Source organism: Setaria italica, chromosome V, assembly GCF_000263155.2.
Source record: "Setaria italica strain Yugu1 chromosome V, Setaria_italica_v2.0, whole genome shotgun sequence".
NCBI classification, from domain to species: domain Eukaryota; kingdom Viridiplantae; phylum Streptophyta; class Magnoliopsida; order Poales; family Poaceae; genus Setaria; species Setaria italica.
Genome location: NC_028454.1, coordinates 25873306 through 25899130, shown reverse-complemented (window position 1 = coordinate 25899130; position 25825 = coordinate 25873306). Strand labels below are relative to the sequence as shown.

The 25825-nt window shown below is 41.8% G+C and overlaps 4 protein-coding genes across 5 annotated transcripts; all 4 read right to left on the bottom strand.

The window, feature by feature from the left end:
* Window positions 1-113: 113 nt before the first annotated feature.
* On the bottom strand, window positions 114-2561 carry LOC101759350. The gene is made up of 7 exons (XM_004968925.3): window positions 2402-2561; window positions 2228-2289; window positions 2014-2097; window positions 1567-1621; window positions 841-976; window positions 615-665; window positions 114-518 (listed from the first exon to the last, which is right to left on the bottom strand). The coding sequence occupies exons 1-7, from the start codon at window positions 2478-2480 to the stop codon at window positions 419-421; spliced, it is 567 nt and encodes a 188-aa protein (XP_004968982.1). The 5' UTR covers window positions 2481-2561; the 3' UTR covers window positions 114-418.
* A 187-nt stretch (window positions 2562-2748) lies between these two features.
* On the bottom strand, window positions 2749-6072 carry LOC101759753. Its single transcript, XM_004968926.2, has 4 exons — window positions 5680-6072; window positions 4900-5005; window positions 4171-4314; window positions 2749-3452 (listed from the first exon to the last, which is right to left on the bottom strand). Exons 1-4 carry the CDS (start codon window positions 5952-5954, stop codon window positions 3177-3179), a joined length of 801 nt encoding a protein of 266 aa, XP_004968983.1. The 5' UTR covers window positions 5955-6072; the 3' UTR covers window positions 2749-3176.
* A 5719-nt stretch (window positions 6073-11791) lies between these two features.
* On the bottom strand, window positions 11792-16782 carry LOC101760164 (PITH domain-containing protein 1). Its single transcript, XM_004968927.3, has 10 exons — window positions 16485-16782; window positions 16185-16265; window positions 15243-15292; window positions 13636-13713; window positions 13499-13556; window positions 13369-13418; window positions 12894-13002; window positions 12741-12802; window positions 12126-12181; window positions 11792-12032 (listed from the first exon to the last, which is right to left on the bottom strand). The coding sequence occupies exons 1-9, from the start codon at window positions 16566-16568 to the stop codon at window positions 12139-12141; spliced, it is 615 nt and encodes a 204-aa protein (XP_004968984.1). The 5' UTR covers window positions 16569-16782; the 3' UTR covers window positions 11792-12032; window positions 12126-12138.
* Window positions 16783-17876: 1094 nt separating this feature from the next.
* LOC101760569 (zinc protease PQQL-like) lies at window positions 17877-25825 on the bottom strand. Of its 2 annotated transcripts, none has more exons than XM_004968928.3 (21): window positions 25449-25825; window positions 25093-25339; window positions 24869-24994; window positions 24487-24624; window positions 24253-24390; window positions 23901-24158; window positions 23206-23343; window positions 22923-22992; window positions 22533-22746; window positions 22280-22385; window positions 20672-20905; window positions 20398-20562; window positions 20134-20283; window positions 19962-20053; window positions 19730-19811; window positions 19551-19634; window positions 19338-19454; window positions 19135-19245; window positions 18961-19041; window positions 18528-18722; window positions 17877-18428 (listed from the first exon to the last, which is right to left on the bottom strand). In XM_004968928.3, exons 1-21 carry the CDS (start codon window positions 25697-25699, stop codon window positions 18351-18353), a joined length of 3075 nt encoding a protein of 1024 aa, XP_004968985.1. In that variant the 5' UTR covers window positions 25700-25825; the 3' UTR covers window positions 17877-18350. The 2 variants fall into 2 exon arrangements, with proteins under 2 accessions (XP_004968985.1, XP_022682697.1); XM_022826962.1 differs by having other exon boundaries at window positions 25454-25585.

Below are 25825 nucleotides of genomic sequence, written 5' to 3'. Positions count from 1 at the left end.
ATAATCCCTCCATACTGAGATACAAAGTCATCCTCTCTCACAAAGCAAATAAAAAAAGGAGAAAAAGGAGAAAAAAAAAGGAAATTCATCACAAACATTGGAAGAACTTTAAGTAAAGGCCTATGGTGTCAGCGCCTCTTCAAAATCATCAAACTTTAAGTAAGCATCACTAGAAGCACAGGGGGTTTTCTGAAAACAGTTTGGTGCCAATGGGCACCACAGCTTGTACATACATCCACCACGTAGCAAAAATGATGCGCAAGTAGTCACTGACGGGTCGAAAATTCAGGTAAACACACCATGTAACAAGGTACCTCCACAACTCTGGCAGCAAGGGGGTTGTGAAACTGAAGGAGAAATTACATGGACCTACTCCGCAGATGTAGCTACATTGGAGAGAGGGAAACTATAGTCAACATTACAAGGCCTTAAAGTTATACATGTAACTCCTCAATGTGCTGATATCTTGCATCGATTCCAGCAGCACATGGTCCACATACAGGCTCAATGCACCAGCTCTGCACAGCAACCAGATATACAAGGCAGCAGTATGTCAGTTATTACTATTCATCAGTAGTCGCTGAAGGAAGCTGAAAAGAGATTCAAGTCCATACATTAGGGGGCCAAGTGGGAGCCATGCCACATCCCATCGGATTCTTGGCAACCTACAACAATACCAACAGTCAGAAATGACTAGACATGATTGTTGTGTGTTAGTGTAGCTGCAACAGCTAGAACTGCACTGCCATGATATGAATTGTTTGAGATGCTAGCGTATTAGCAAACCATTTGTCCGACGCAGGAAGGACAAAAAAAAAAGAATAGTTATAGATGATATACCTCAAGATGTAGTATGTCCAAAAGATGGCTACCAAAATGCCAATATAGCATGAATACCACATCCACTTCTTTGACGGGCCTGAATTCTGTAGTAATCCTTTAACAGCAAAGAGACATGCTAGGGCAGATATCCAATCTGTAATTTCACATTTATGTATATTCAGATCAAAGATTGTTTTGAATAGCTGATATGTATACCTTTGTGCCTATCAGGCTATGAGCAATGTATTCTTCTTTTATTTTGGATCCTAGGATAAAATGGAAATCCTAATGGAACGAGTTAATAACAATCAGGTACTGGTAAGATACTAATATCATTTTTTTTCACCTAGCCTCTTTTAAAAAGCTTAAGTTATGACTGCCTACTGGCAGGATATTAAAAATAATGATATACAATCATTTGCTGATACTTAACCGTCTTCTGATTGAAATGATCAGGGAAGTCCCAGCAGAACAAGATAAGACATACAAGTATACAAAGTAGATCCCTATATGAGCATCAACAAATTGTACAACATAAGGTTTTGTGATCTATAAATATATATTTTTGCAACAAGGACAAGCTCACAATTGTTTTGAGTGGCCAATCAAATCGTAAGCAAGCACCCTAGTCAACATTAGCAAAAGAACAACCTGATCCACAAAAAAATTCAGTTCCAAGCATCAACGCATGGTTAGTTTAGAAGTTCCCAAGATAAAACAAGAAGGTTGAATAAGATACCGAACCTGCAATTATGACCATTGGTGCAGGCAAATCTTCCATGAAGTAAGCATGGTACCGCTGTTAATTGGAGAAGCATAGTTTCAGGCAAATAGATTACCACACCAATAAGAAAAACTTGATTCTAACAATAGTAGTGATATGTCAAAAGTGCGAAGTATACAGCAGTGACCGATTATTTCCAATTGCAAGCATTTTCAGTTATCAGGACCCCAAGAAATTGTAAAAAGTATACATCAGTTTTGCATCTATCAACTAGTGACTAGTAATAACAAAACAAAATAACATGATTTCGATCCTTATGATCCTAATCCAACATAGAAGGAATTTGTGGTGCAGTGACCCCCAATTGATGGTAGGTATTATGTATACATCAATGGTTGGGCACGAATGATCACAAACGCCATGAAAAGAAGAATCAAGCGAATAGTAGATAGGAGTAAGCAACCTACCAGCTCCCAGGGAGACCAGGCGTGGTGGAAGCTGGAGTAGACCAGGAAGGCCGCGTAAGCCAGGACGAACCCCGCGAAGACGCGCTGCACAAAACAGTAGGCGATGTGAGCACGAAATCGCCAAATCAAGGTACGAACCAGCGCCCTGCGCTCACGGCAAGATCTCTGTTCCTCCTCAACGCCAGGCCAAACCAATCGGGAATCGGAAACGCACCCTCCAACGGCGGCTCTGCTGCGCCTGCTTCTGCTCCAGCAACCGGACCAGCTCCTCTTGCTCTGCGAACGCATCACGACAGCAACAAATATTCGAGATCGTGGAGTTAGAAGCGCCTAAAACCCCAAGGGCACGGGGGGCGGCGGGGGATGCGCGCCCGAAATTGAATCGTACCTTGGGTGTCCATGGGAACGAGGTCCTCGGCTTCATCGTCCCCGCCGTCGCGCCGCCTCCACCACCGCCTAGTCGCCATCGTCAGATCGTCTCCGCAGCCGGCTCCGTGCGGACGAGACGACGATTCAACCCTTCGAGAGCTCGCTGTTCCGTTGGGTACGGGTTTTACTCAAAACGGACTAATAATGTTTTAATCAATTTCACTCAAAACAGCTTAAATTTGTATAATACGAGTAAAAGTTTTCGACGCTAAATTTATTACGAAGAAATTTGGGAAATTGGTATCAAGATCTGAAATCGGCGGTAATTTATAAAACAGTAAACTGTCAAGGGGCAACGCTGAAGCGAGATTCTAAAAGATTTGCCAACATTTTGGTTACAAAATCTGTTTAACACAAGCTTTTCATAGCTGTGTTTTACCCTAGAAGGAAGCCAAAGCCAACACTAAACACCACGACGATAAGTGCAAAGCCACATCATTCTTCCTTCCTCAATATCCCCTACCAGTGATGGTGAAAAAAATATGATGAATACACATTTATACACCAATACTTGCATAACATCATTTTCCATTGAACGTTGAATTCAGGCCGATCATTGGTTCTAATTGGCGTAACAAAACTCTCATCCGTCACACACATCACTGCATGTTCACGGTTTATGTTTAGGGGGAAAATTGCTACACTGCAACGATGGCTCACTAGTTCATACATAATCCTCTTTGCCATTATGTGCCGTTCCTTTGGGGCTTGCATTTCATGTCGAGGCAAATCTTTCAAATGCTTCCATTTTGTGGTTCTCCTTCGTGTATCTCTCCCTCTTCAAATAGATCATCATAAGCAACAGGAACACGAATTCTGTCCGCTAGTGGTTTGCGTTGAGCTTTATTGTCTGATGGAGGTGCCTTCTCCGCATCATCCAACTGCTCAGGATCATCCAACACTTCATTTTGCTCTTGCGCTTCGATATCATCATCAATTAACGCACTGCCCTGTGAACTTGCATCTTCGTTTCTGCTCATCTGTGGTCGTTTCGTATACCTAAACTGCTTCTGCAAGGAGGAAATAGGTATAAAGTTAATACCATACAACAGAGGCCAAAAAGGATCACTTAACTAAAAAGACCACGTAATAAACATGTAATGTTACAGGTGTCAATAGAGAAATAAAATCTCAAAATATTGTCTTGGAAAGAAAATAAAACACATGAAAAGGAACAGCAATTTGGTCTCACTGTGAACAGAGTAAAATTGTTTTTGCATCATCGCCAAATTTTCAGTGAAGCTTCCTACTTCTAACTTCAGCAATTTATGGGGGGAGAATCAAACCCAGAATGATTCTTCCAATGTTTACATACTCCTTTTCATTAATGAGGCAGCAATCTAATCCCGAACTGAATCCTAGTTCACTCAGGCAGTACCATGTTCGCAAATGTTGGTTCATTTGAAAGAAGAAATCAATGCCCACACAGTATTTATGATAATGATTGCCAGTCACAGTGACTCCACAAGTTATTTTGGAAAGGTAGAAAGTTGTGCACACCACAAGTCACCTGACTTTGAGACCTATATTATTTGGTAAGGTGATCTCTTGTAAATAATTGCTAAAGCAGCAAACATCTATATCTTGGTTACTTCTTTATCCTCTTTTGTGTCTCTTGTTGGGTATCGTATGTAGCCTGCCATAGTTTGCTTGCGATTAAAAGGTTTAGTAGCTGTTTTTGTTGTTATTGCAGTAAGCAACTAATCCATTCATAATACAAAAGAGTACCTCAAGTTCCTTCCCCTTTGCCATTATTTCTTTATAAGCCTTGGGTTCCCGCGACTTTAAGATGTTCCAGAGAATTCCACCACCAGTGCGGAAACGGCTTCCATCAGCAATAGTCTGGCCACCACACTTCTCAATAGCCTCCACCTGAAATCAAATATACTCAGTATAACAAGTATGGATCAATAAACATCCGAGTGTCACAATTTGGATATTCATCTATAAACCAAACACCAGTTTTAACACGACAATAGATATACTAACTCCTAGAATTGATCATTCATGAACTTTGGCTTACGGAGTATGGTATATCTGTATATGCTAATGCTAGCTATGAAATAGAAACTTAACTGCAATTGATTTGTCATCAAATCAAGTATGTAGATGGTAATATTTTTCAGAGATTCTTCTGAAACAACTCCAAACCTCTCAAGTACACAAAACATACAAATCCAGGAACTGCAAAAAGAACCGAGGCAGTGATGCTTGTAAGAGCAGTGGGCAACAGATCTCCAATGAAGGGTAAGATGACTTACTATACCGGACTACCACTGAAGTAACAGGCAAAACAAAAGGATTGACAATAGCTTAAAATACAAATATTCTATGGCATTTGTACTGCTTTAGCAAAAAAGAAAGACGCCACTTGGTAGTTAAATTAATTCTTTTGATAAAGTTCATCACTGATCAGATAAACTGTCAGCAGTATTTTTCCACATACGCATTGCATACCTCTCTGACAAGATCACTGACAGCAGTGACACCAAGGCAGCCAACAGCGTTCCAGACAAGGTACGACTTCTTCTCCTTCAAGCGCTTGCAAGTGTTAAGAACAAATCTGCATCAGGGATAAAGGAGTTGTGTAATTAGCCAACGAAACATATACTGGATGCAAAAGGAAAACAGCCTTTCCTTGACCATAATCAATTAATCAGTGGTAATAGAAGCCAAACAATGAATACCAATGAGATGACAAACAAATCATGAGTCAAATAACCTCAAGTTGTTTGTCAAACAAAACAGTCTGCCAAAAAGCTAGTTCAGAAGCGGAATTCTACATAAGCCTTTTTCAGATCAAAGAAGTTCGGCATATAAGGCACACCAACCTATGCATATTCTTAACAGTAAACATTCCACCAAAGCTAGAGTTACTTCAAATTCATTTGATATAAGATAATACAAATGCTCATTACAAACCTAATTCTATCAGCATGGAAAAGCATCTGTTAACAACAAGAGCAGTGTTATTTGTAACTACCATTACGGAAAATGGGGAAAATGAAACTATTTCCCCCATACAGAAATTTCACCTAAATTGCATTAACAGTTCTGGGCTCTAAATGTGCAAGTCCTTGAATGCACTGGAGCAAATTCATCCAGCGCTATATGGTCCAAATTTACTGCTGCCGAATGGGGCAAAAGTAAGCACAATTTCAATCGGTATCCACTGCATCTCGACTCGTGCCTATAGCAAAACATAAAACCCTAGGTAACCATGGCGAGGGTTTTTACCGATTAATGTCCGCGATGTTGGTGGGCGGCCCGTCCTGCCTCCCCTTGTTCTTCTTCTTCCCCTTGTTCCTCTTCTTCTTCCTCTTATTCCTATCCTGTTGTCCGCTCTTCTCCGCCTGCGCGCCGCCTCCTCCTCCTCCGGCGGCGGCGGCGGCGGAAACCTCAGCTGCAGGGGCTTCCTCGTCCGCGTCGGCCATCTCGACGTCATCGCCGTCGTAGTTTAGGGTTTCCTCGCCTATCGCGGCGGCGCCCAGGGCGCACTCGCCTTCCTCCATGCCCAGCCGCGCCACTGGATGCGGTGGAGCCTCTCTCTCTCTCTCCCCACTTTCTCCCCGAAGGACGCAGGAAAGCAGCGCAAGAGGCGGCGAGCAGAGAGGGGAGAGAGGTCGGCTCTCTCACGAGGTCTCGGGCCTCATGGGCCTACTTTATGGTCGCTTTGAGTGTGCCTGATTTGGGCCCAAGCCTGCGCCGTAAAGGTTCCGCTGGCATTTGGCCTTGTGGCGGCTTTTTTTATTTTAATAAAATCTTAATAGCACTAGCAGTGTGCACGTGGCATGTATTTGTGAATTGACAATAATCACCTGCTGATCTAGCACCTATAACATGAAACTCAATTACTAACACACATGGGTACAATCCGTTGCAATTAACATAACAGTTGATAAAAAATAATAATGCATGCAAACAAGGACCAGTTACGATCGGAGGTAACCAATATGAACTCACCGGAGTCTTGTTGATGGTCTTTACTTCGGTAGCCAAGAGAACACCTTGGACGGTAGCAGCAATCAGGACACCAGGGTAGTGCACACGGACATGGCATGGAAATAGGATCTGTTCGTTGCACGGCAGCTTCTTGGAAATGGCGACGGGCGCTGAGGACAGCACAAGGGAAGGGTGCACGTACGCCGTGGTGCCCCATCGCAGCTCGCGCTCGCATCGCCTCGCTTGCAAGCACGTTCAGTGCTCACCGACGTCGCCAGTCTGCTGTCGTGCGTCGAGCGTCGCCCGTCGGCCGGCGCGTCATCTCTTCGAGGGACAAACGGGGAAGGAAGGATGACATGGAAATGTAAAGAAGGAACGTAATTGACTTGCATGATGTGATTTGCGATTGGATTGCACGAAAGGAAACATGCATGACGTGATCCGTGATTAACGTGTATGGGCGTTGATTGGAAAGTTACATGATTACGGGAGGCACTAATTGCAAATAATGTTTTAACGTGATTAGGGGAGGCGCTTTAAAACTATCACGTACTAAAGGGCACTACTGGGCCCACGACCTCAAATCTCGCGTGAGACTGTCTTGTCATCCCACCTATGCAATACATGTGATGGAGGTAGATATGCTTTCCTTTCGAAATAACTCATGGAGGGCCTTTAGTACCAGGTCATAACACCACCCGGTACTTAAAAGTGCCACTTTAGTGCCGGGTGGTGTTACGACCCGGTACTGAAAGACCTCGGGGGTCCCAAATTTAGATCCGATACTGATGATAATATTAGTACCGGATCAAAATATGACCGGTACTAAGGGAGTGGACGAAAAGTTATTTTTCCGGTAGATTTTGGGAGTGAACGAAATGTGACCGGTACTAATTAATTGAAAATAATGTTGTTACCTGATTAGGGGATGGAAATTAGAGGAGCCGTGATTAGGGAAAGAAAATTAGAGGAGGGTGTGGAGGGGATAAGAGCGGGTACACATGGTGGGTAAAGATGGTGATGGTGTGAAAAGAAAGCCGGAGAGGGTGGAAACATTTTAGAAAACACGATTTTGGGTGTTTCTCCATCCTCCTCATCCTTCCTTGAATTGCGGAGTGGGTCCAACGTGAGGGGTATGGTTGTATTAATCTAGGTGAGAAGTGTTTTCAATTGTTTTCGATCATAGATAGATTACAACTTTCCCTTGAAAAAATTAGCACCTACTAATTTCCCTATAAAAAAATAGCACTTGCTACTTCTCTATAGTCTTCTAAAAACATTAGGCCCTGTTTAGATCCTTGGAATTGAATTCCATTCTAATAATCATAATTTAGATATAAATTAATTAAACTAATATAGTTGTATGTCGAATATATTTGTATATTATTGTTGGCCATATGGGAGAGATACTTATGTGCTGCACTTCTACTATAGGGAAGCGAGTTGAAGAGCGTGCTATAAGTTGCACATTAAAAACATAGCATGAGGATCTATATAATCAATTTCCATCTCCCACCTCCATACCTCCATGAATTTATATCGGTATTTTCTAGATCCGGATGAAGCAGTTAGTTAGCGAAGCACATTTTATGAGCCATAGCTTTTTTTTTTGGGGTATTTTATTATGGGCTTATGCTCTATGCATTTGGAAATGATCGGCGCGAGATCGAGCTATAGGATGATCCAACGGTGAAGGAGACGAGAGAGCCTACGGTGCAGGTTTCGTTGTTTGAGATGGTTGACCACCGTGTGGTAGAACCACAGGACCCCAAGCAACACCCTCCCCTCCCTATTTTTACATGCAAATTAAACTTGCCCCTTTAATAATTCACCATCAATTTAGCATGGTATTAAAACCAGTGTCTTTTTACAAAATCAGAGAGGGGATCGAGCAAAACATTCAACTGATCCGGGTCACGGGTTACAATCACATGTGCTATGGCTAGTTTCGAGTGTAATTTTTGCGCATCAAATAGGATGTCGCAAACATCGGTCACATGTTAGGCTAGTTTAGATGAACGTCCATGCACAAGCAAAATATTGGCACTGCATGGTTGTTCAGTCAAATTATGTAATGACTCGTCTCCTCCCAAGTTAGCGCTGGAATTTGCATTTTAATAGGCATACAACAAATTGTTAGATGGGTGAGATTAGTCCAACAACATGTAAAATGCTCAATCAATGTAACTTGATAGATGAGTGCGTATTGATCCAACAACTTGTAAAATGTTAAATTTAATGCAATAACTTGATAACTTGGTGCATCCGCAGTCCAAATGTTAAAACGAGTAAATTTAATTTTGATTAGGAATATTTAATTCCATATTCAGTATTAATAAGTTCACATCTTTGATTCTATGCATTGTTCAGCTAAAAAACTAATATATTAATATGTACTAACATTACCTTTTAAAAGTTTAGAATTTATATTGTACTAAATTAAGCATTTTGTAAGTTGTTGGACCAACACGTACCCAGTTGTTGTATGGAGAGTGCAATTTAGCGTGTGTTTGGTTGGGTGTACGGCAGCGTACGTGTATGAGCGCATCCAGGATGGAACCTTATCCTAGCGTTTGGTTGATTGAATTGCACCACACCGTCTTGGACAGAGTTGTACCAGCTCAGAGAACATTCCACAAATATCCTGAACCATCCCGTGCGCTCAAAATAACCGGACCACGGCATCCAGAACGTGGAGCGCTCCCCCCTGCGACCCGTGGGACGCCGCTCGCGACTCGCCGCTCCTCTGCCTCTCGTGACTCTGCCGCCAGCTCTTCTTCCCCGACGCCGCCGCTCGCAGGTCCGCCGCCGGCTCCCCGATGCCAGCGCTCATCCCGCGCCCATCGGCCCACTCCTCCCACACCTCCTCGCTGCCCACGACTGTTCTTCTCCGACCCCAACCAGATCCTCACCGGTCCCGACCAGATCCTCGCGACCACGACCAGATTCTTGCCAGCAGCCACCAGGCAAGGTATGACCTGTGGTTCCCCCTTCTTCCTTGTGTTGCGCGAATCCTAATCTTGTCCATCGATGGGTTTGCATGGGTCAGGCACCAAGATTGGACCAGGGTTTGCAGCGGCGGAGGTAGAGGGATTGTTCTTGGCCGACTACTCTCTGATTCAAGGTACGGGGACCAAAATCCTAGGATCTGTCAGTTTAGATGACTTTCCTCTTTTCTGTCAGTTGGATTAAACTTGATCCGTCAGTTTAGATGACTTTTCTCTTTTCTGTCAGTTGGATTAAACTCGATTTGTCAGTTTAGATGCCTTTCCTCTTTTCTGTCAGTTGGATTAAACTTGATCTGTCAGTTTAGATGCCTTTCCTCTTTTCAGGAAGCGACATGTTTAAGGCCAACATGCTCCATATTTTTTTAATTACTAGAAATTGGCATTCTTGTATAAAGGTCGCCTGAATATTTGTGATGCTCCATGTGCTGCCTTATTCTGACAGTAGCCTGGCCAGAACTTGACTTTCCGTTTAGCACACATACTTTCTTTGTGCTGAGAAGTTGATAAGCAAAGTTCAGAGAAGAGAAGATTGTTAAAAAACGGCAGTTACTTTAGGTTTGCCTATCTCTGGGGTTCTGTATGAAACTTTTATAGTTCTAGAGCTATCCTTTTGCTGCGGACATTCCTGGTTTGTTGAAGCTTTTAATGCCTATTGGACGTATGATTTCTCATGACTGCTTACAAATAAAAATTTCTTAAAACAGCAGGGGGTTTGGAGAAGCTTTTAATGTCTTTCCCTTACTAAGCACCAAGTTCTCTTTTTTGTATTCCTGTTATTTGCGGCTCCTTTACTTATGAAAACTATGTATCCTTTGCATCATGTGTAATAAAATGTGCAATCTTTTTCTTTTTCTTCAATGACAACACAATTATCAGTAACTCAAATGCAAGTAATTCATCAATATTTTGTTACAATATTTTTTCATTGCTTTAGTCATGTAGATGGACAAGAGGCAAGTTAAAAGGAGAAAATTGCTTATCAATGTTGCATATATTGCCGCTTCTATGGTTGTTCTGTATGTCCGGTTCAGATTAAGGAATAGGAGAGAGCCTATTATATATGGCCCATTAGTGGAAAGGGATGCGGCTAGAATATCCTACCTGAATGATAAAATTTTGCGGGATGACACAACCTGCACAAATATGATTAGGCTTAAGAGAGCATCTTTCTTTCGGTTGTATCAAGTTTCAAGGGAACGACAGTTGCTTTATGACACAATACATGTATCTGTTGAAGAGCAAGTTGTCATGTTCCTCTATACGATTGGACACAATGAAAGGAATATGGTAGTTACTACAAACTTTGGGAGATCAAGTGAAGCAGTGAGTAGATACTTTAGAATCATCCTCAATGCCATAGGTGAGCTGAGAAATGATCTTATCCAACCACCTTCTTTGGAGACCCCAACCAAAATCGCAGGCAACCCTAGGTGGGATCCATACTTTAAGGTATGATACTTGACAATCGTACAAATATGAACAAATATGACTGTATTGGAGCCATTGATGGAAAACATATACGGACCTCGGTTAGTAAGTTAATGGAGCCAGCTTTTCGTGGTAGAAAGTCAATGGAGCCAGACTGTATTTGAACTTTTGGATATATTATAGACATATTACTTGAACTTTTGGATTATATGGATTATACACATTGGAACCTGTACACATGCTTCAGTTCAGCTATGTATTTGAAACAGTTCAGTTCAACTATGTATTTATGTGGTTGTATTTATTTGAAACCGCATTACATACTATGAACCTGTACATCCATCCAACCTGTATGTCTTATATGCAAACAAGTGGGTGTACCATCCTGTGCTGGATGATCCCATCCAAAATGCACCATTTTATCCATAAACTATTTAATTCAACAAACCAAACACAAGTGGGTGTAGAACCAAACACAAATGGTGTACCATCCTGTGCTGGATGATCCCATCCAAAATGCACCATTTTGTCCATGAACTATTTAATTCCACAAACCAAACACACCCTCACTCTTTTAATAGCTCCCACAAGTTGCATGATCATACTGGAAAATTATCTACCACACCTCACCCAAAATGGAATACCGAATACATGTTGCAGAAAATTAGTACATTAAGACAATGTTGCAGAAAATTAGTACATTAAGGCAAGGCATGCGAGGGTGGTAAAGAACCCTTTAGGATCGATTCAATAAGAATAGACAATAATAATATACTCCCTCCGCTTCAAATTATAGGTCGTTTTGACTTTTCTAGATACATAGATATTATTATGCATCTAGACATAAGGTATATCTAAGTGCATAACAAAGTCTATGAATCTAATAAAGTCAAAACGACCTATAATTTGGGACGGAGGGAGTATAATTTTAATGATTTTAAGTTAAAAATAGATAAGATTTAGTTGGATTGTGAATAAGGCATGAGTACCATGATAAGCGAGCGACCAATTCTTATGATAGCATCAGCAACAAGTTACAGCGTTCACACGTACAGAATTCTCCCGAAAATAACAGACTAACAGCATCCACAGGTACAGGGTTCAGTACTAAAAAAAGTCAAGCTACAAGACTAGCAGCTGGGATTATCTTATTCGTGGAAGAGAAGTGCACATTTGCCTCCAGAAGACGCAGTGCTCAGCTTCTCCCAAGCTCTGCCAAGGAAGAACACCAAACAATTAGGGGAAAAAAAGTTAAAAGGAGGGTAAATTGGTATCGGCCCAACAGGAACTGTAGATATGCCTCACCTGGCAATGATGCCTACTCAACATGCGAGAAACCTCCTCCAGTCTCAGATTTTGTTCTGCACGGGAAAGAGAAACAGTATCATCAAGAATGACCCTCGGTTAAGACATGCTAAAGCATTATCACGAGCCAAGAATGAGTAAAACCTAGTCATTTTTAGTGAAAATAACTTTGCGATAATGCTTGCACTTGGTAGTTAGATGGGTCGAAGATGTTATTTTTTCCCCTTTGTAAACTCCCAGTGTAACCATCAGTGTAGTTAAATAATGCAGCTTGACCAAGCAATATGCAACTTTGGATTATAAAGGAACCACCAGGACTACCTATCATGCTAGAGTATGTACTGCAAGTAGCATATGATTCTCTGCAAGCTGGAAGGCTAAATAATCTTAGGTTGTATAAACCTTCCCTTTTCTCCCTATTTAGAGGCACCTTAGTAAAATCAGTATCTTCCACATTTAGTAAAGGTTAAGGAGGAAAAGGGAGCAAAGATATGGTGGCCACCAGGACTCTAATGAAACTGTTGAACTGATACAACATATAACGTAGCAAATCAACACTTGTATACTTGATGTGAAACATGAAGCAGCAGTAGCTCAAATATGAACAAAACTTACTTGTGGTCCGAAGGATTGGGCATGACTTCATAAACGATTGTCGCCACGACGTCCCTTTTGTTCTGATAGGCAGAACACAGCAGTCAAGCATCAGTGTGACATTCAACTATCTTTTTTTTACTAAATATGTAGGGAAACAAGTAACTTCAGTACCTGAGTGGCTTCACCGCGTAGTCCAATGTAATAAATCTTAGTTGTATCGCCACCAAAGTTGTCAGAAAAATGCAGAGTTAGGTTAGCCACACCTTGGAACCTTGAATATCTGAGAAACAAAAGGTTACAGGGGGTAAAGGTAAGAAAATCTCTGATGAGACATATGCTGCTTCTACATACAACGTGCAAAGAGGACTTAAAAGCATAGTAGTTACAAGCCATTCAGTAGACAGAGATAAAACAAAAGCAGCCCAGTGTTTTAACTCCAGTAACTAAATGCAAAAGTCCTAGACTGATTTGCACAGCATCAGTGCATGAATCTAATGAACTCCAGTCTATCAGAAGCTTTATGAGCGTTTACTAAATCAAATATATCTTGAGGGCACTGAAGCTCTAAGAAAATAATTCAACTGACAATTTACATCTGTTAGGAACACCAAGGGGCACAAGGAGAACAAAAAATTACAGAACATACCTTGTTTGGTACTCAAGTGTTCCTTGCAGGTTCTCTGCTAACTCCCATTCCTAGCAGAAAATGTATCTCACTGAAACTGGAGTTTCACTAATGACATGGATACAGAAAAAGGAAGAAATTGAATACATACCTGCACGGGCTGCATGTTTTGAGCATCAGAAAAGTCAATGCCTTCTCTGTTGATAAACCTGTAACATCAAGGTAATCTTATAAATTTCATGCCATGATAAAGAGAAGGAAAGGAAAAGCTAGAGCTCTAAAACTAACGCTCTCATTCTTGAAGGGCTTGTTCCATCAGCACCACCAACAACAGAAATGCTCTTGATCTTAACATCTGATGTGAACCTGCAACCAACGGAATACATGATTACACAGGTTCAACAATTTTTAGATGAACATAAGAAACGAATATGAGGGGAACTATTTCTTAACCTGAAAACAAATAAAGAAAGATATGTTCCACTTAAAAGGTAAAATTAACAAATATAAATGCATTTAGGTTTGAATTCAGTGCGATTATGTGAATTGAAGAAATAACTTTTACAAGAGTAAATTCATTTAACATATTGCCGACTACTTTAAGGAGGTTCATATGGAATCAGCATCTGCGCACAAAAAACAAAACATTCTCATTTTCTCAGGCTATTTCGCATAATTGATGACAGGATGTTATAGACGGGACATGATTCAAAGACTATAAAGTGAAGACTGACATGTGTTTCACAAACATCACCTCAATGAATTACTGCTGAGTAAGTAGGTATAAAGCCACTGAAAGATTGCAAGGGGGAGAAAGCAGAATATATCTACAAGAACAATAGCTACAAGAACTAGCTGAAGTAAACTGTGGAGAGAACAATCACAACACAGAAGGGGAAAAACAAAAACAAATCCATCTAATACATAGGAATATTCTTGTTCCTGAAAATTCACATATTCCGTAGCCTGAACACTACCTCAAGGCAACTGTAAGTTTGAGGAAATTATAAGAAACATCACATATTTGATAGAATAAAATGACCAAACACTATCTCAAGCACTTATAAGTTCGAGGAAATTATTAAAGGAAAAACACTTTGTAATGGGCACAGCAGGCTTGGGCTGAGCACCCATGGGTTGGCTTGGCCCGGCCAGACCAGTCATCGCAGAAGGGCACACCAGGGCCATAGCTGCCCTGGCCACACCGACTCCACGGGCACGCGCACCCTAGGGGTGGCCCTGCCCCTTCCTTCTGCCATCCATGCTGGGTCCACCGATGTATCATCTTTAGGAGTTTCAGTTAGGAAAATAAGAGTTTGGTTTGGTTTAGGAATAGTTAAGATAGAATCAGGAGACTGAAAAGAGTTTCAGTTAGGAAAATAAGAGTTAGGTTTGGTTTAGGATAAGTTAAGATAGAATCAGGAGATAGAAAAGAGTTTGAGTTGTAAGGTGGATCCAATCTATAAGGATCTGATCCTTAGTTGCCTTACGGGTCAAGTAAAAAAACCCGAGGGATGAAATCGTTTTGACCACTGAAGGAATAGAGGTTCTCCTCACCCCTGTGCCCTCTGCCTCCCCACGCCGGCCCCCTCCCCTCCTCCCTGCGTCACGCCACGTGCCCCCTCCTATTGCGCAGCAGCTAGCCACCACCTCCATGCTAGCGATAACAGGTCACAACACCTCCCAAAACCTCAACCCACCCCCCATTTCGGCTACAGCCTCTGCTACCCACCTCTAATCAACTAGTCCGCCTGACACTTGATCATGTTGCTATACCTCAACTTGAAGAACCAATAGAATTAGTCTTTTATAAACAAAGAAAGTAAAGGAAAACAAGTAACATTAGGGTAGCACACACATATGTATTGAACGAGCAAGCGACTTCTACTACTTACGGGATGAAAATAAGTAGCTCAGGGTCACCATCATTACTCTCCAGAAAACCCTGGTGCAGCAAGGATGCTAATGAGAATGCAGCTTATCTATATGAGGAGTTCAAGAAATGGTATCTGTGCTGAAAAATCACTAATAAATAAAAAATGCAGATCACGTCATAAAATTTCCGTCATGCCGCTGTGTAGCTTGCATGAGTGAATCAAGGTCACTAAACCAGCGTCCTTAATATGTACTCAACCAGAAGAATGGTGACTTATACCATTTAATGAAGAGCATTCATTTGAAAAAGTTTCAATAGCCACCTTGCTGGCCTGCTATTTTGCCTAACATTTCAAATAGACAAACCTTCTCCTATCAGGTTTCATGTTAGAGCTTACACCATTTCATTTTTTCTTTGTAAAAAAAGGTAACTGTTGTATACTAATAGAATCATAAATAGTTACCAAACCATGACTCTATTTATAAGTCAAAAGATGTGCATACTGAACAAAAGTATTTAAAGGAAAGCTAAAACTAAATTCCTTGAAATGGAATATCAAAAGCAAAGAGGAAAAAAAAACTTGTGGTAGTGACAGCTAATCTGTAGAATCCTTAAATCCAAGCGATATTTCACAGATGATAAGAATTCACAAGACATCTCTTCTTTCTGGATATTTTCAATCATAACAAGATGCATTCTCGACAAATGACCATGGCAGGTTTACTCTTAAGTCCTAACGACAGTAGGCCAGTAGCTGACAGGCTACCAAGCAAAATTCAATCAGTTACATTCAGCTATGATCTTAAGAGAAGGGCAATTGTTCTTCGTTAGTGGTTACTGAACTCTTACAAATTTGTGCACATTCTGCATATCCTGATTCCTAAAATCCTAACAGAACTGTTGAACCCTAAGCTCATTTAAAATAAGGCAACAAGGAACAGGGAGCGGCATCAGCACATACCCCCGAGGTGTCGAGGCGCTGCTCCCAGGGCTTGAAGACCGACTTGACGCTCCCAGGCACAGATTCGTTCAGAGCCACCACCTGCGCGCACGGAGAGGGGTTAGCCGCCGACCCTAAATCCTGATTCACCTTCTACTGTACCGTTGCGCAATCCGATACTCCGCGTGGCGGCTACGGAAGATTTCGAACTCGTCGAAAACAAAGGCGCAAGGAGGCGGGGGCAGCGAACCAATCTGGCAACTGACGAGAGAGAGAGGCGGCGGGGGGAAGGAGAAGGAAGGGGGAAGGGGATCGCAGGACCTTGGGGGTGTCGACGTGGTTGTAGAGCGACCAGTCGGCGGCGCAGTTGTGATCCTCGCAGCTGTGATCGTGCAGGCACGCCATCCCTCCTCTCCCGCTCCCGCTCCCGCTCGCGCTCCTCCTCTCCGAATGCGGCGGCCAGCAGCCGTGTCCTGCTTCGATTTGCTCTCGTTTTGTCCCCTTGCGGAGTCTGGACTCCTTCCGACTTCCTCCTGGTGGGCGGGTATATAGGAGGGGCTGCGAATCGCTTGCCTGCCCTGAATGCCTTTTGGCGTCGTGGGGTCTGGACTCTGCAGTCTGGAGAGGAGTCTAGAGGGATTCTATTTCTTCGACAACCTCTCGCCCTCTCTCCGTACTCCCGTCGTGCCGTGGGGCCTGGGAATGCCAGATCACCAGCTTGGTCGGTGCAGATCGTGGCCGTGGGCCAGGCACGCCCGCTTTTGTCAATTCCACTCCTGCTCCTTTATCCGAAACTTGTACGCCAGGGCTCCTGCTGTTCCCCACGTGTCACTAGGTGTGTTCATCCGTGCACAAAATCAAGATGAATCATTCCTTGCACAAAATCAAGATGAATCATTCTGGGTGCGTGGATATTTAGGTGCAGTGTCACATCGGATATTCGGATACTAATTAAAAATACTAAACATGATTGCAGAACCTTGTGCTAATTCACGAGACGAATCTATTACACCTAATTAATTCATCATTAGCAAATGGTTACTGTAGCACCACATTATCAAATCATGAACTAATTAGGTTTAATAGATTCTTCTCGCAAATCTATGCAATTAATTTTGTAATTAGCCTGATTTAATACTCTTAATTAGCATCCAAATATCCGATGTAACAGGTGCTAATTTTGCAGAACTTTGTGCTAATTCACGAGACGAATCTATTACACCTAATTAATCCATCATTAGCAAATGGTTACTGTAGCACTACATTATCAAATCATGAACTAATTAGGTTTAATAGATTCTTCTCGCAAATCTATGCAATTAATTTTGTAATTAGCCTGATTTAATACTCTTAATTAGCATCCAAATATCCGATGTAACAGGTGCTAATTTTGCAGAACTTTGTGCTAATTCACGAGACGAATCTATTACACCTAATTAATCCATCATTAGCAAATGGTTACTGTAGCACCACATTATCAAATCATGAACTAATTAGGTTTAATAGATTCTTCTCGCAAATCTATGCAATTAATTTTGTAATTAGCCTGATTTAATACTCTTAATTAGCATCCAAATATCCGATGTAACATGTGCTAAACTTTATCCAAACACCCCCACTTGCATTATCGCGTTTCGGATCAAGTAATGAAACCAAGACACGTGTTTGCCATGCCAACATCACAGCTGCGGTCTGCGGAGACAAACCAGGGCGTAAAAGAAAGACCCCATTTTATTTCCAGTTCATCCTATCTTCCTCATTCTGAGTCGTCAGAAAGACGTATAGGTACACAAAGCTGTCAACAAAAATGAGACCAGTATGAATCTACACCGTTGGCCCGTTGGGTTTCCACCACTCTAGCATTGCTGACTGCTACTTCAGTCCTGTCTATGGAAATCAAATGGGGGAGCCAATATCATACACCAAGGGCTATTACAGAGCACACATGTGGCGGTATGACGAATGTGGTTACATGCTTACTACACGCACACATGTGGCAACGAATCTGTTAGCTAACAATTTTGTCCTAGTATGGATCTTCTATAGCCCAATCTCCACAAACCCAGCAGGTGCTCAGGTAGAAACAAAGATCGTGTTGACAGGCTCGTATATCAGTTCCTAACCTGATTGTCAATCCATTTTCGGATCTGACAGGATGACTCAAAAAACGGTCAGTTGTATCAGGCACTATGATTTTAGCGTGCTGCGAGAGTATCTCCACAAACTAACTGCCAAGACCAGTGCACCAGCGATGCCAGCAAGAATCTGCAAGGAAGTGGGCCTCAGGCTCAGGATGCTTGATTTCTTCACCACAGGTGAAAAGAGAATAAGATGTTGTAAATAAATGAAATGTTTGATACGAACCTTAGCATCTCTGCTAACCCCATTAGAGCTCCAGCTAAGCATTGACTTCACTGACGCCCAACAGGATGACTTTGGCATAAGAATAACCACGGTGTATTGATTTCTGCAAGGGAAAGGTAGAACTCGCTGCAAGGCTGATTGCATCGTCTGCGGTGTCAAAGCCTCTCTAACCTTCATACGCCCCTCCTCTTGGAACTGCACAAAGAAAGAAACCAATGAGCAACATTTCAAATATGAAACTCACAGTAAAACAAAAAAGTAGACTGCCAAGCATGTATAACAGTTCAATAGCATTGCTTGCAATGCAGCTAAAAAGCGAAGCATATATATGGTTCTGCTGATCAACATTTTGATGCCTCACATTGTGTCAGGAAAGAAACTGAATGAAACTCATGCTAGGGCACTGAACCATAAAAAGGAAAATCAGTATTACCGCAAAGGTGGATCCGATATCTCCAGAAAAGAGCCTTGACTGATAGCTCCGCAGAATTCGATCCAACCAGAAGTAATTCTCCTGCGATTTATAAAAGATACGAGAGCTATAACTACAGTAATAATTACCTATGTGCATCAGCATTTCATTTGAGTGTTACAGATTAAACTAAACCTGTAATCCATTTTCATGAGCTCTTTGTTCAATTTCGAGGATGGTCAACACATCTTCTTCAGAAGGACCTTCAGCCTGTAGGTATGATATCTCCTCCAGAACGAAATCAACCTGGAGAAATTCTGAGTTGGTGAAATCAAGCTGCATATAAGAAGCTGCTGGATATATGCTATTCAGAAAGATGATGATTTGGTGTTGCATACCAGTTTAGATGATATGTCTGGATCACATGAGAAATTTACGCTTATGTCTCCACGAACATCTCCAGTTCTTGAAGGTTTGTTGCCACCCAAGAAGACAGCTACATTAACTGAGTAGACCTGCAGAATATGAAGACATGTTTAAGGAAACCCAGATTCTAGACTCCAGTTTAAGGAATGCCCTATCTAGATTTGCATATAAAAAAGATTCCTAACCTGCCCATATTTGAAGCGAAGTACTTGCATGATTTTTGTTTCCAGAAGTTTACTTAGAAATCCAACATAGTGAATATCTTCTGTCTACACACACAGAAGAATACATGTTAAGATGGAGATACAGCACTTAATCATTAACATGAACAATGACACTGTTTCAGTTGCTACTCAGTACTCACCATCATTGTATTCTTTAGAACAACAGGAAATGCTAGTTGCACGAAGCACTGCGCTTCAACCATAGGGCTGCGCACAACTTCTCTGAAATAAGGTGTACAGTCAGAGTAAGATTATCAGTAATCAAAAGGTATTCAGGGAAGACAAAGAGATTGCTTGCTGTGGACGTCTGACACAAACACATACAGGTAAATCTTCCAAAGTATAGCAATGTAAAACAGAACATCGGGGTACCTAATGATTGTTGCTGGAAACTTAAATGGCAATCCTCTGAGATCATCACGACTAAGTGGTTGAGCAGCATCCTGTACCCTAGGTATCCCACCCTACAAAAAGTGAAGTTAATGAGCATATTAAAAGAGTCGCTTCATTGTTTCAGAACAATAAGAAAAAGACCAGGACATACCAAGTACTGCAAAATCAGTGGAAGTGAGATAGCTGGGTCTATTTTTCCAACTATTACAACTGTAAAAGCTGATGGATCCTTGAAACAATTGTTGAAATATTCACATGCTCTAATTGGATCCACCTTCTTCAGGTCACTTATTCTAATTGGCTGCATTATAGAACTTGAGTAAACTTCTAGGATATAAAGCATTGAAACTGATTAATGCTCACCCAGTTAGGATATAAAGCATTGAAACTGATTACTCTTCACTCAGTTAAGTACCTTAAAAAAGTATGAGTTCCCGTAATTTATTTCCCGAACACGATTCGCAAATGCAGTGTATGGATCCCGCTCTTGAGCATAGATTGCTTCCTCTGCCATTTGCATCACTATTTTTACTTCTTCCTCCCTTGGCTCAACATTTGTTATAAATAGTTGATAAACCAGCTGTATCCAATAAAAAACAAAGAAACAAGTGATGTTATTGCTATAGTTGAAACCGCATTTCAGTGTTGAATTGTGCATGTATCTAACAATGCTTGAAGCAGAAGCAAACCTGCAAAGCTGTCTCAAGGTCAGAAGGTGAGCAATCGCCTGAAAATGTTCTCATGTAAGCCCCCACTTTTGTACCAACTTCAGCTCTCTTGCCAGCAAGCATGTCCATCAAGACAGAAGGCCTGTAGCCAAAAGTGCCAATTTCTCCTGCTATGGTCGAACCCATTGAGCATGAAGTATACTCAGCTTCAGATAATTCTGATAGACCACCATAGGCAAAGCCAGTAAAAACAACCTGAAAATAGATAAGCATATAAAGACTTGAAACATAGCACTAAACAACACAGCAGAAGCAAAATGGTAAATGCACCTCTAAAGCAAACAATAATGCACCATGGAAAAATTAGACTGGGAATTTAGTATAACAATAACATAACTTGGGAGGACAAATGAAATGTTCAAGGTTGTGGGGTTCTATTGCTGCCTTGAATAACATGTGATTTCCCTATAGAAAGGAATAAATAAGAGAAAAAAGGAATTCTGTTTCGGGACCAAGCAAAACTGGATTGCTATGCCATAGGAAGGATAACTATACTAATTCGGTATACTCAAAATACGCCTTTGGTACAAAATTGACAATGTCAGAAGGATGAAATATCAGTAATTTTCTATTTACTGGTCGATCCCATCTTTAACTAATCAATTCCTTTTCTGAATGTACAAAAATTTGGGGAGCTCAGCATGTCTGGAAGAACGGGGGAAGCACTGGCATTAATTTCCTAAATCAAAGATGCCCTTTCACAAATACATCAGATGATACAGAACAAAAGAGTTAAAATGACAGTATCAGATGCAGTTTTCTTTAACTATAGGACAGAGAACTAGGTCAAGAAAATTTATAAAGGAAGGGTCCTACAACAAATGTATAAATTATGCATTCTATAGTGCATGAGTTCACATGGTAATTAGATAACTATTTACTAAACAATTTCCTTCCAGTCTATATTGAATATTGCATATGTTTTTTTATTTCACCTACATCTCACTTATTTGCTATTTTCTTCCACTGGCACAATGATGAAAAGAAGTGCCTCTGGAGCTTCAAGGAATTAAGGAAACATTCTAGTAATAACTTCCAAAAAACTGCTGCAGCTTGCTTTTGTTGGTATGCATAAATTTAGTTCTTATGAAGCAATTATTCAATGTGCAAATACAATAGATTCATGTGATTATGCTAACCAGAAGTACAAACAAACATGCAAAACGTTTTTAGTGCAGATAAAATTACTTCCCTTCACACATCAGAAAAAAACATGGGAAACTACATATTTCATGGCACTATCAAGGGAATCATGTTAATCATTTAAAATGTAGAAACATCCCAAGACCAACTTATGCTGTATTCTGAAGAATCCCAGAATATCCGGAATTAATCCCCATCAGATCAATTACTTTCATGTGGCAAATTATGTGTGTATGCAGTAAAATAAAAACTAACATAGATATAGAGTGTGGCATGCAGTTGACACTTGTGGTATATGTTGGAGAGAATGTATTCTATATGTCCATATCAGAGACTAAGTGATTCCATAGAATAAAAGATGGGAGTGCCTGCCTGCCTGGAACTAGCAGACTGCACGATGACATAAAGTTGATAGAAACCACAAACCTGATCATCAAGAAAATCAGTATACTTGTAACAAATCCGCATGCCATTTGAAAGTATCATCTCAGTGGCAACAATCCCAGGGTGCTCCACCTTATCAATTATACTCCTGCAATTAATTTGTACAATAGCAGGCATCATTCACATACTGAAATGAGAGAGGATGAATTCAACACAACTAATTAAGATTTAAGAACAAGAAGATGGTTGATATAGATAATGAAATAGATGGCTGACATGGAAAAGCTAAGAATACCCTGGCTCTGGAGCTTCAGCAACTATTTCTTCTGGAATTTGCTCTTCATCCCATGGAGGAATAGACTTTTCTTCTTCTAGACTGTTGACTTTCAATACAACTGCTTTAAGATCCTCCAAAGAAGCATGAGCTCGAGGTTCAACTATCTTGATAACACAGCTGCTGGCTGTTGAAAAATTTTCTGCAAATTTTGCCACTTCCGCAGAAGAAATATCTGGTTGAAAGTAATATACAGACAATTAAATAACTGCAGTGATACAAGTGATGATATGTAGATTAATAAGCAATTAAATGGTTATAAAGGATTATGAGGCCATGAGTGAGCAGGTAAGTGAGATCAGAAATTTACCGCCTAAGCTCTGACACTAAGTAACAAAGAGGTGTACTTACGGGGAAGAAGAGTCTTCTGTAACTGTGCTTCATATTCAATCCCAACAACAGGCTCCTCACGAAGAAAATGCTGCAAGAAAAATATAAATGATATTAATATGCTTAGAAGCTGTAGATGAAGATCATGAAATTTCATTTAAATAGTAGGCAAACATGTGGACTTAGTACTAGTCCAATATTATTGAAGTAAAGTCATATGAAAATAGAAGTACGGACTGGATTGCAATTGGCATGCAAATGAATAAGTCTTTGTGGTGTCAAATAGCTATAAGATTTCAAGAACCTGCAAAAATTCATCCCGTAAGCTGGTCGATTGCATTTGATCACGCTCCAAATATGCAGACTCCATCTCTGACATCATTAAGGCGCGTACAATGGATATCTCACGATCAGAAAATCCATGGAGTCGTACCCTAGCAACCTAAAGAAACATCCTGTCAGAAAGATGTTCTTGAAACAAAATGTCATCTCGAAATTGGAGAAAGTGGTAGTCAGATAACAACCTCAAATTCAGATATCAACATTTACATATGATTGTTAGTGTGCCAATGATAAAACATCTGCCGTACTAAGCAGATGCCACTAAGAGAAGAATAGTTGCAGAACATCTAATCAGTCGATGGCATATTGGCATAGCACACTAGATTATTTGTTATTATACTACAAGACATGAAGGCTTTTACCAGGATTGAACACTGCCCGAAGGAACATGACCTGTTTTCACTTGGTATTTGCATTTCCCATATCTCAAAAAAGTGATCAATATATGATGTTATGATTTTGCATGGCTATCATAAATACCATGCCCTATAGATGGTCCTTCTTTAGGAAACTTCTAAAGCTTTGCAAACCAATTTTCACACGTTTTTTCACTTTTGGGGGCATTTACACTGAATATTCACACATAAGCTTGAACAGTGCACTGCAATAAAACACTATATGTATCTTATTCTTTCAGAGATCAAAGTTCAAAAGTACCTCAAGAAGCATGGACTCAAGAGCTTCAACTGTTCCCCTTTCACGGCAACTGGATGTCATAATATAAGCCTTTACAGGGCGGACGAGAGCATCTGCAGCTGAGGAGCAAGAGAAGTATGGAGGGTCCTTTCCACGAGATATTTTGAAGAGCCTCTGGTTTAGTGCACAATGAAACATGGACTCTGCCAGTGAATCCTTGTAGTCCTTTACTGTTTTAATTTCACCAGCAGGCATTTTGCAGCTAATAACAACAGCTGACTGTTTTTTGTACAAGGAAAATAAAACAGTAAATTATTATTGATTGCTGCCCTAAAAGATATCGAATCTGTTTAAAAGGCTATAAAATACCAACCCCTGCAGCTTCGGATTCCACAAAGCATGAAAAGCGAGGTTCCTCATGCGATGGAACTCGAAATTCAGGTATAGCTGGCGGAGGGAGGGGAGCTGGGGCTTTCTGCCCAAAATGCTCCTTTATCAACTCAACGACTGCCTGGAATTAAGTCATGGAATATAAAGGAGGGTAAACATCATTGCAGATAAATTCTTGTAGTTGTACTGAGTGTGACAAGATATGCAAAATCCAAACCTGTGTATCTGGGAAATCTCCCACTGCAAATACAGCCATATTGCTTAAATGGTACCACTTCTGATAAAATCGCTTCACAGTTTCATGCGGAACGGTTCGTATGACCTTCTCAGTACCAATTGGCAGGCGTTCTGCATACTGGTACAGAGAAAATTAACAAGAAATACCATTCAGGAACTTGCAGCTCCAAACACAGCAACACAAAACGCATAAAAAGGTAATCCAAATTTAAATGCAATGAGACCAAACCCACAACAGCAAAGTGAATGCCTTCAATAATACATGTTTACCCTACCTATTGTGCACAAAAAGTATGCAATGTAACAAGTGATGTCATCGCAGCCCACAGAATTTTCAGTTTAGTGAAGACAGAGACTAGTACCTTGGAACCTTCAAACAACAGCGCCCAGTGGGAGTCCTGCATCCGCCCTGTGGCATTGCGTCCACCCCTGTACTCCTCCAGCACAGCACCTCTCTCTTTCTCCAGATCCTCTGCCGACACCCGGACCTTGTAACCACCATTAATTTCCAGGCATCAATCAGTCATCAAGCTCTCAATAATCAGCCAACATTGCATTTGCAAGCCAAACATAACCCAATACTGACCTCGGAGCTGAATTCTGCGAGGACAGAGATGGCCTGGGAGAGCAGGCCTGGCTTGTCGACGGGCACAAGCAGCTCATAGATGGTCTCGTCGGATGAGGTGAGCGCGTTCTGGCAGGCGCCGAACTCGGCCCCGATGCTCTCGAGGAACTTGACGATATCGTGGTTGGTGTACCTCGAAGTGGCGCTGAAGGCGAGGTGCTCCACGATGTGCGCCACCCCGCGCTCATCCTCCTCCTCCACCACCGACCTACGAGGCAACCGCCGAGCACAGCATCGCCGTCAGCAAACGCGCGAAGGGGATAAGCGAAGCAACGACTAGTGGGGATGACGAAACCACGGAGGTGAGTAGCACTGACCCGACCTTGACGGCGAGCGAGAGCGCGGCGCGCATGCGCGGCTTGGGATTGGAGCGGACGTAGTAGGTCAGGCCGTTGGGGAGGCGGCCGTAGGTGGCGCCGACGGGGTCGACGGGCAGGGGCTCGTCCATGGCGACGCTGACCAGCTTCAGCGACCGGAACCCGACCCCGCGCCGCAGCCCCCGGCCGGAGCCCCCCGCGCCGGGGCCGCCGGCGGCCGGCGCGTCCGTCGGCGGCGGGAGCAGATCCATGGCAGCTGCTGCCGCGCTGCGGGGGAGAAGAGTGGGGAGGGGGATCCGACGGCGGGTGGTGCGGTGCCCCCGGCACGTGACAGACTGGCAGGGCGGTGACGTCGGACGGGGGGTGGCGCACCGTCA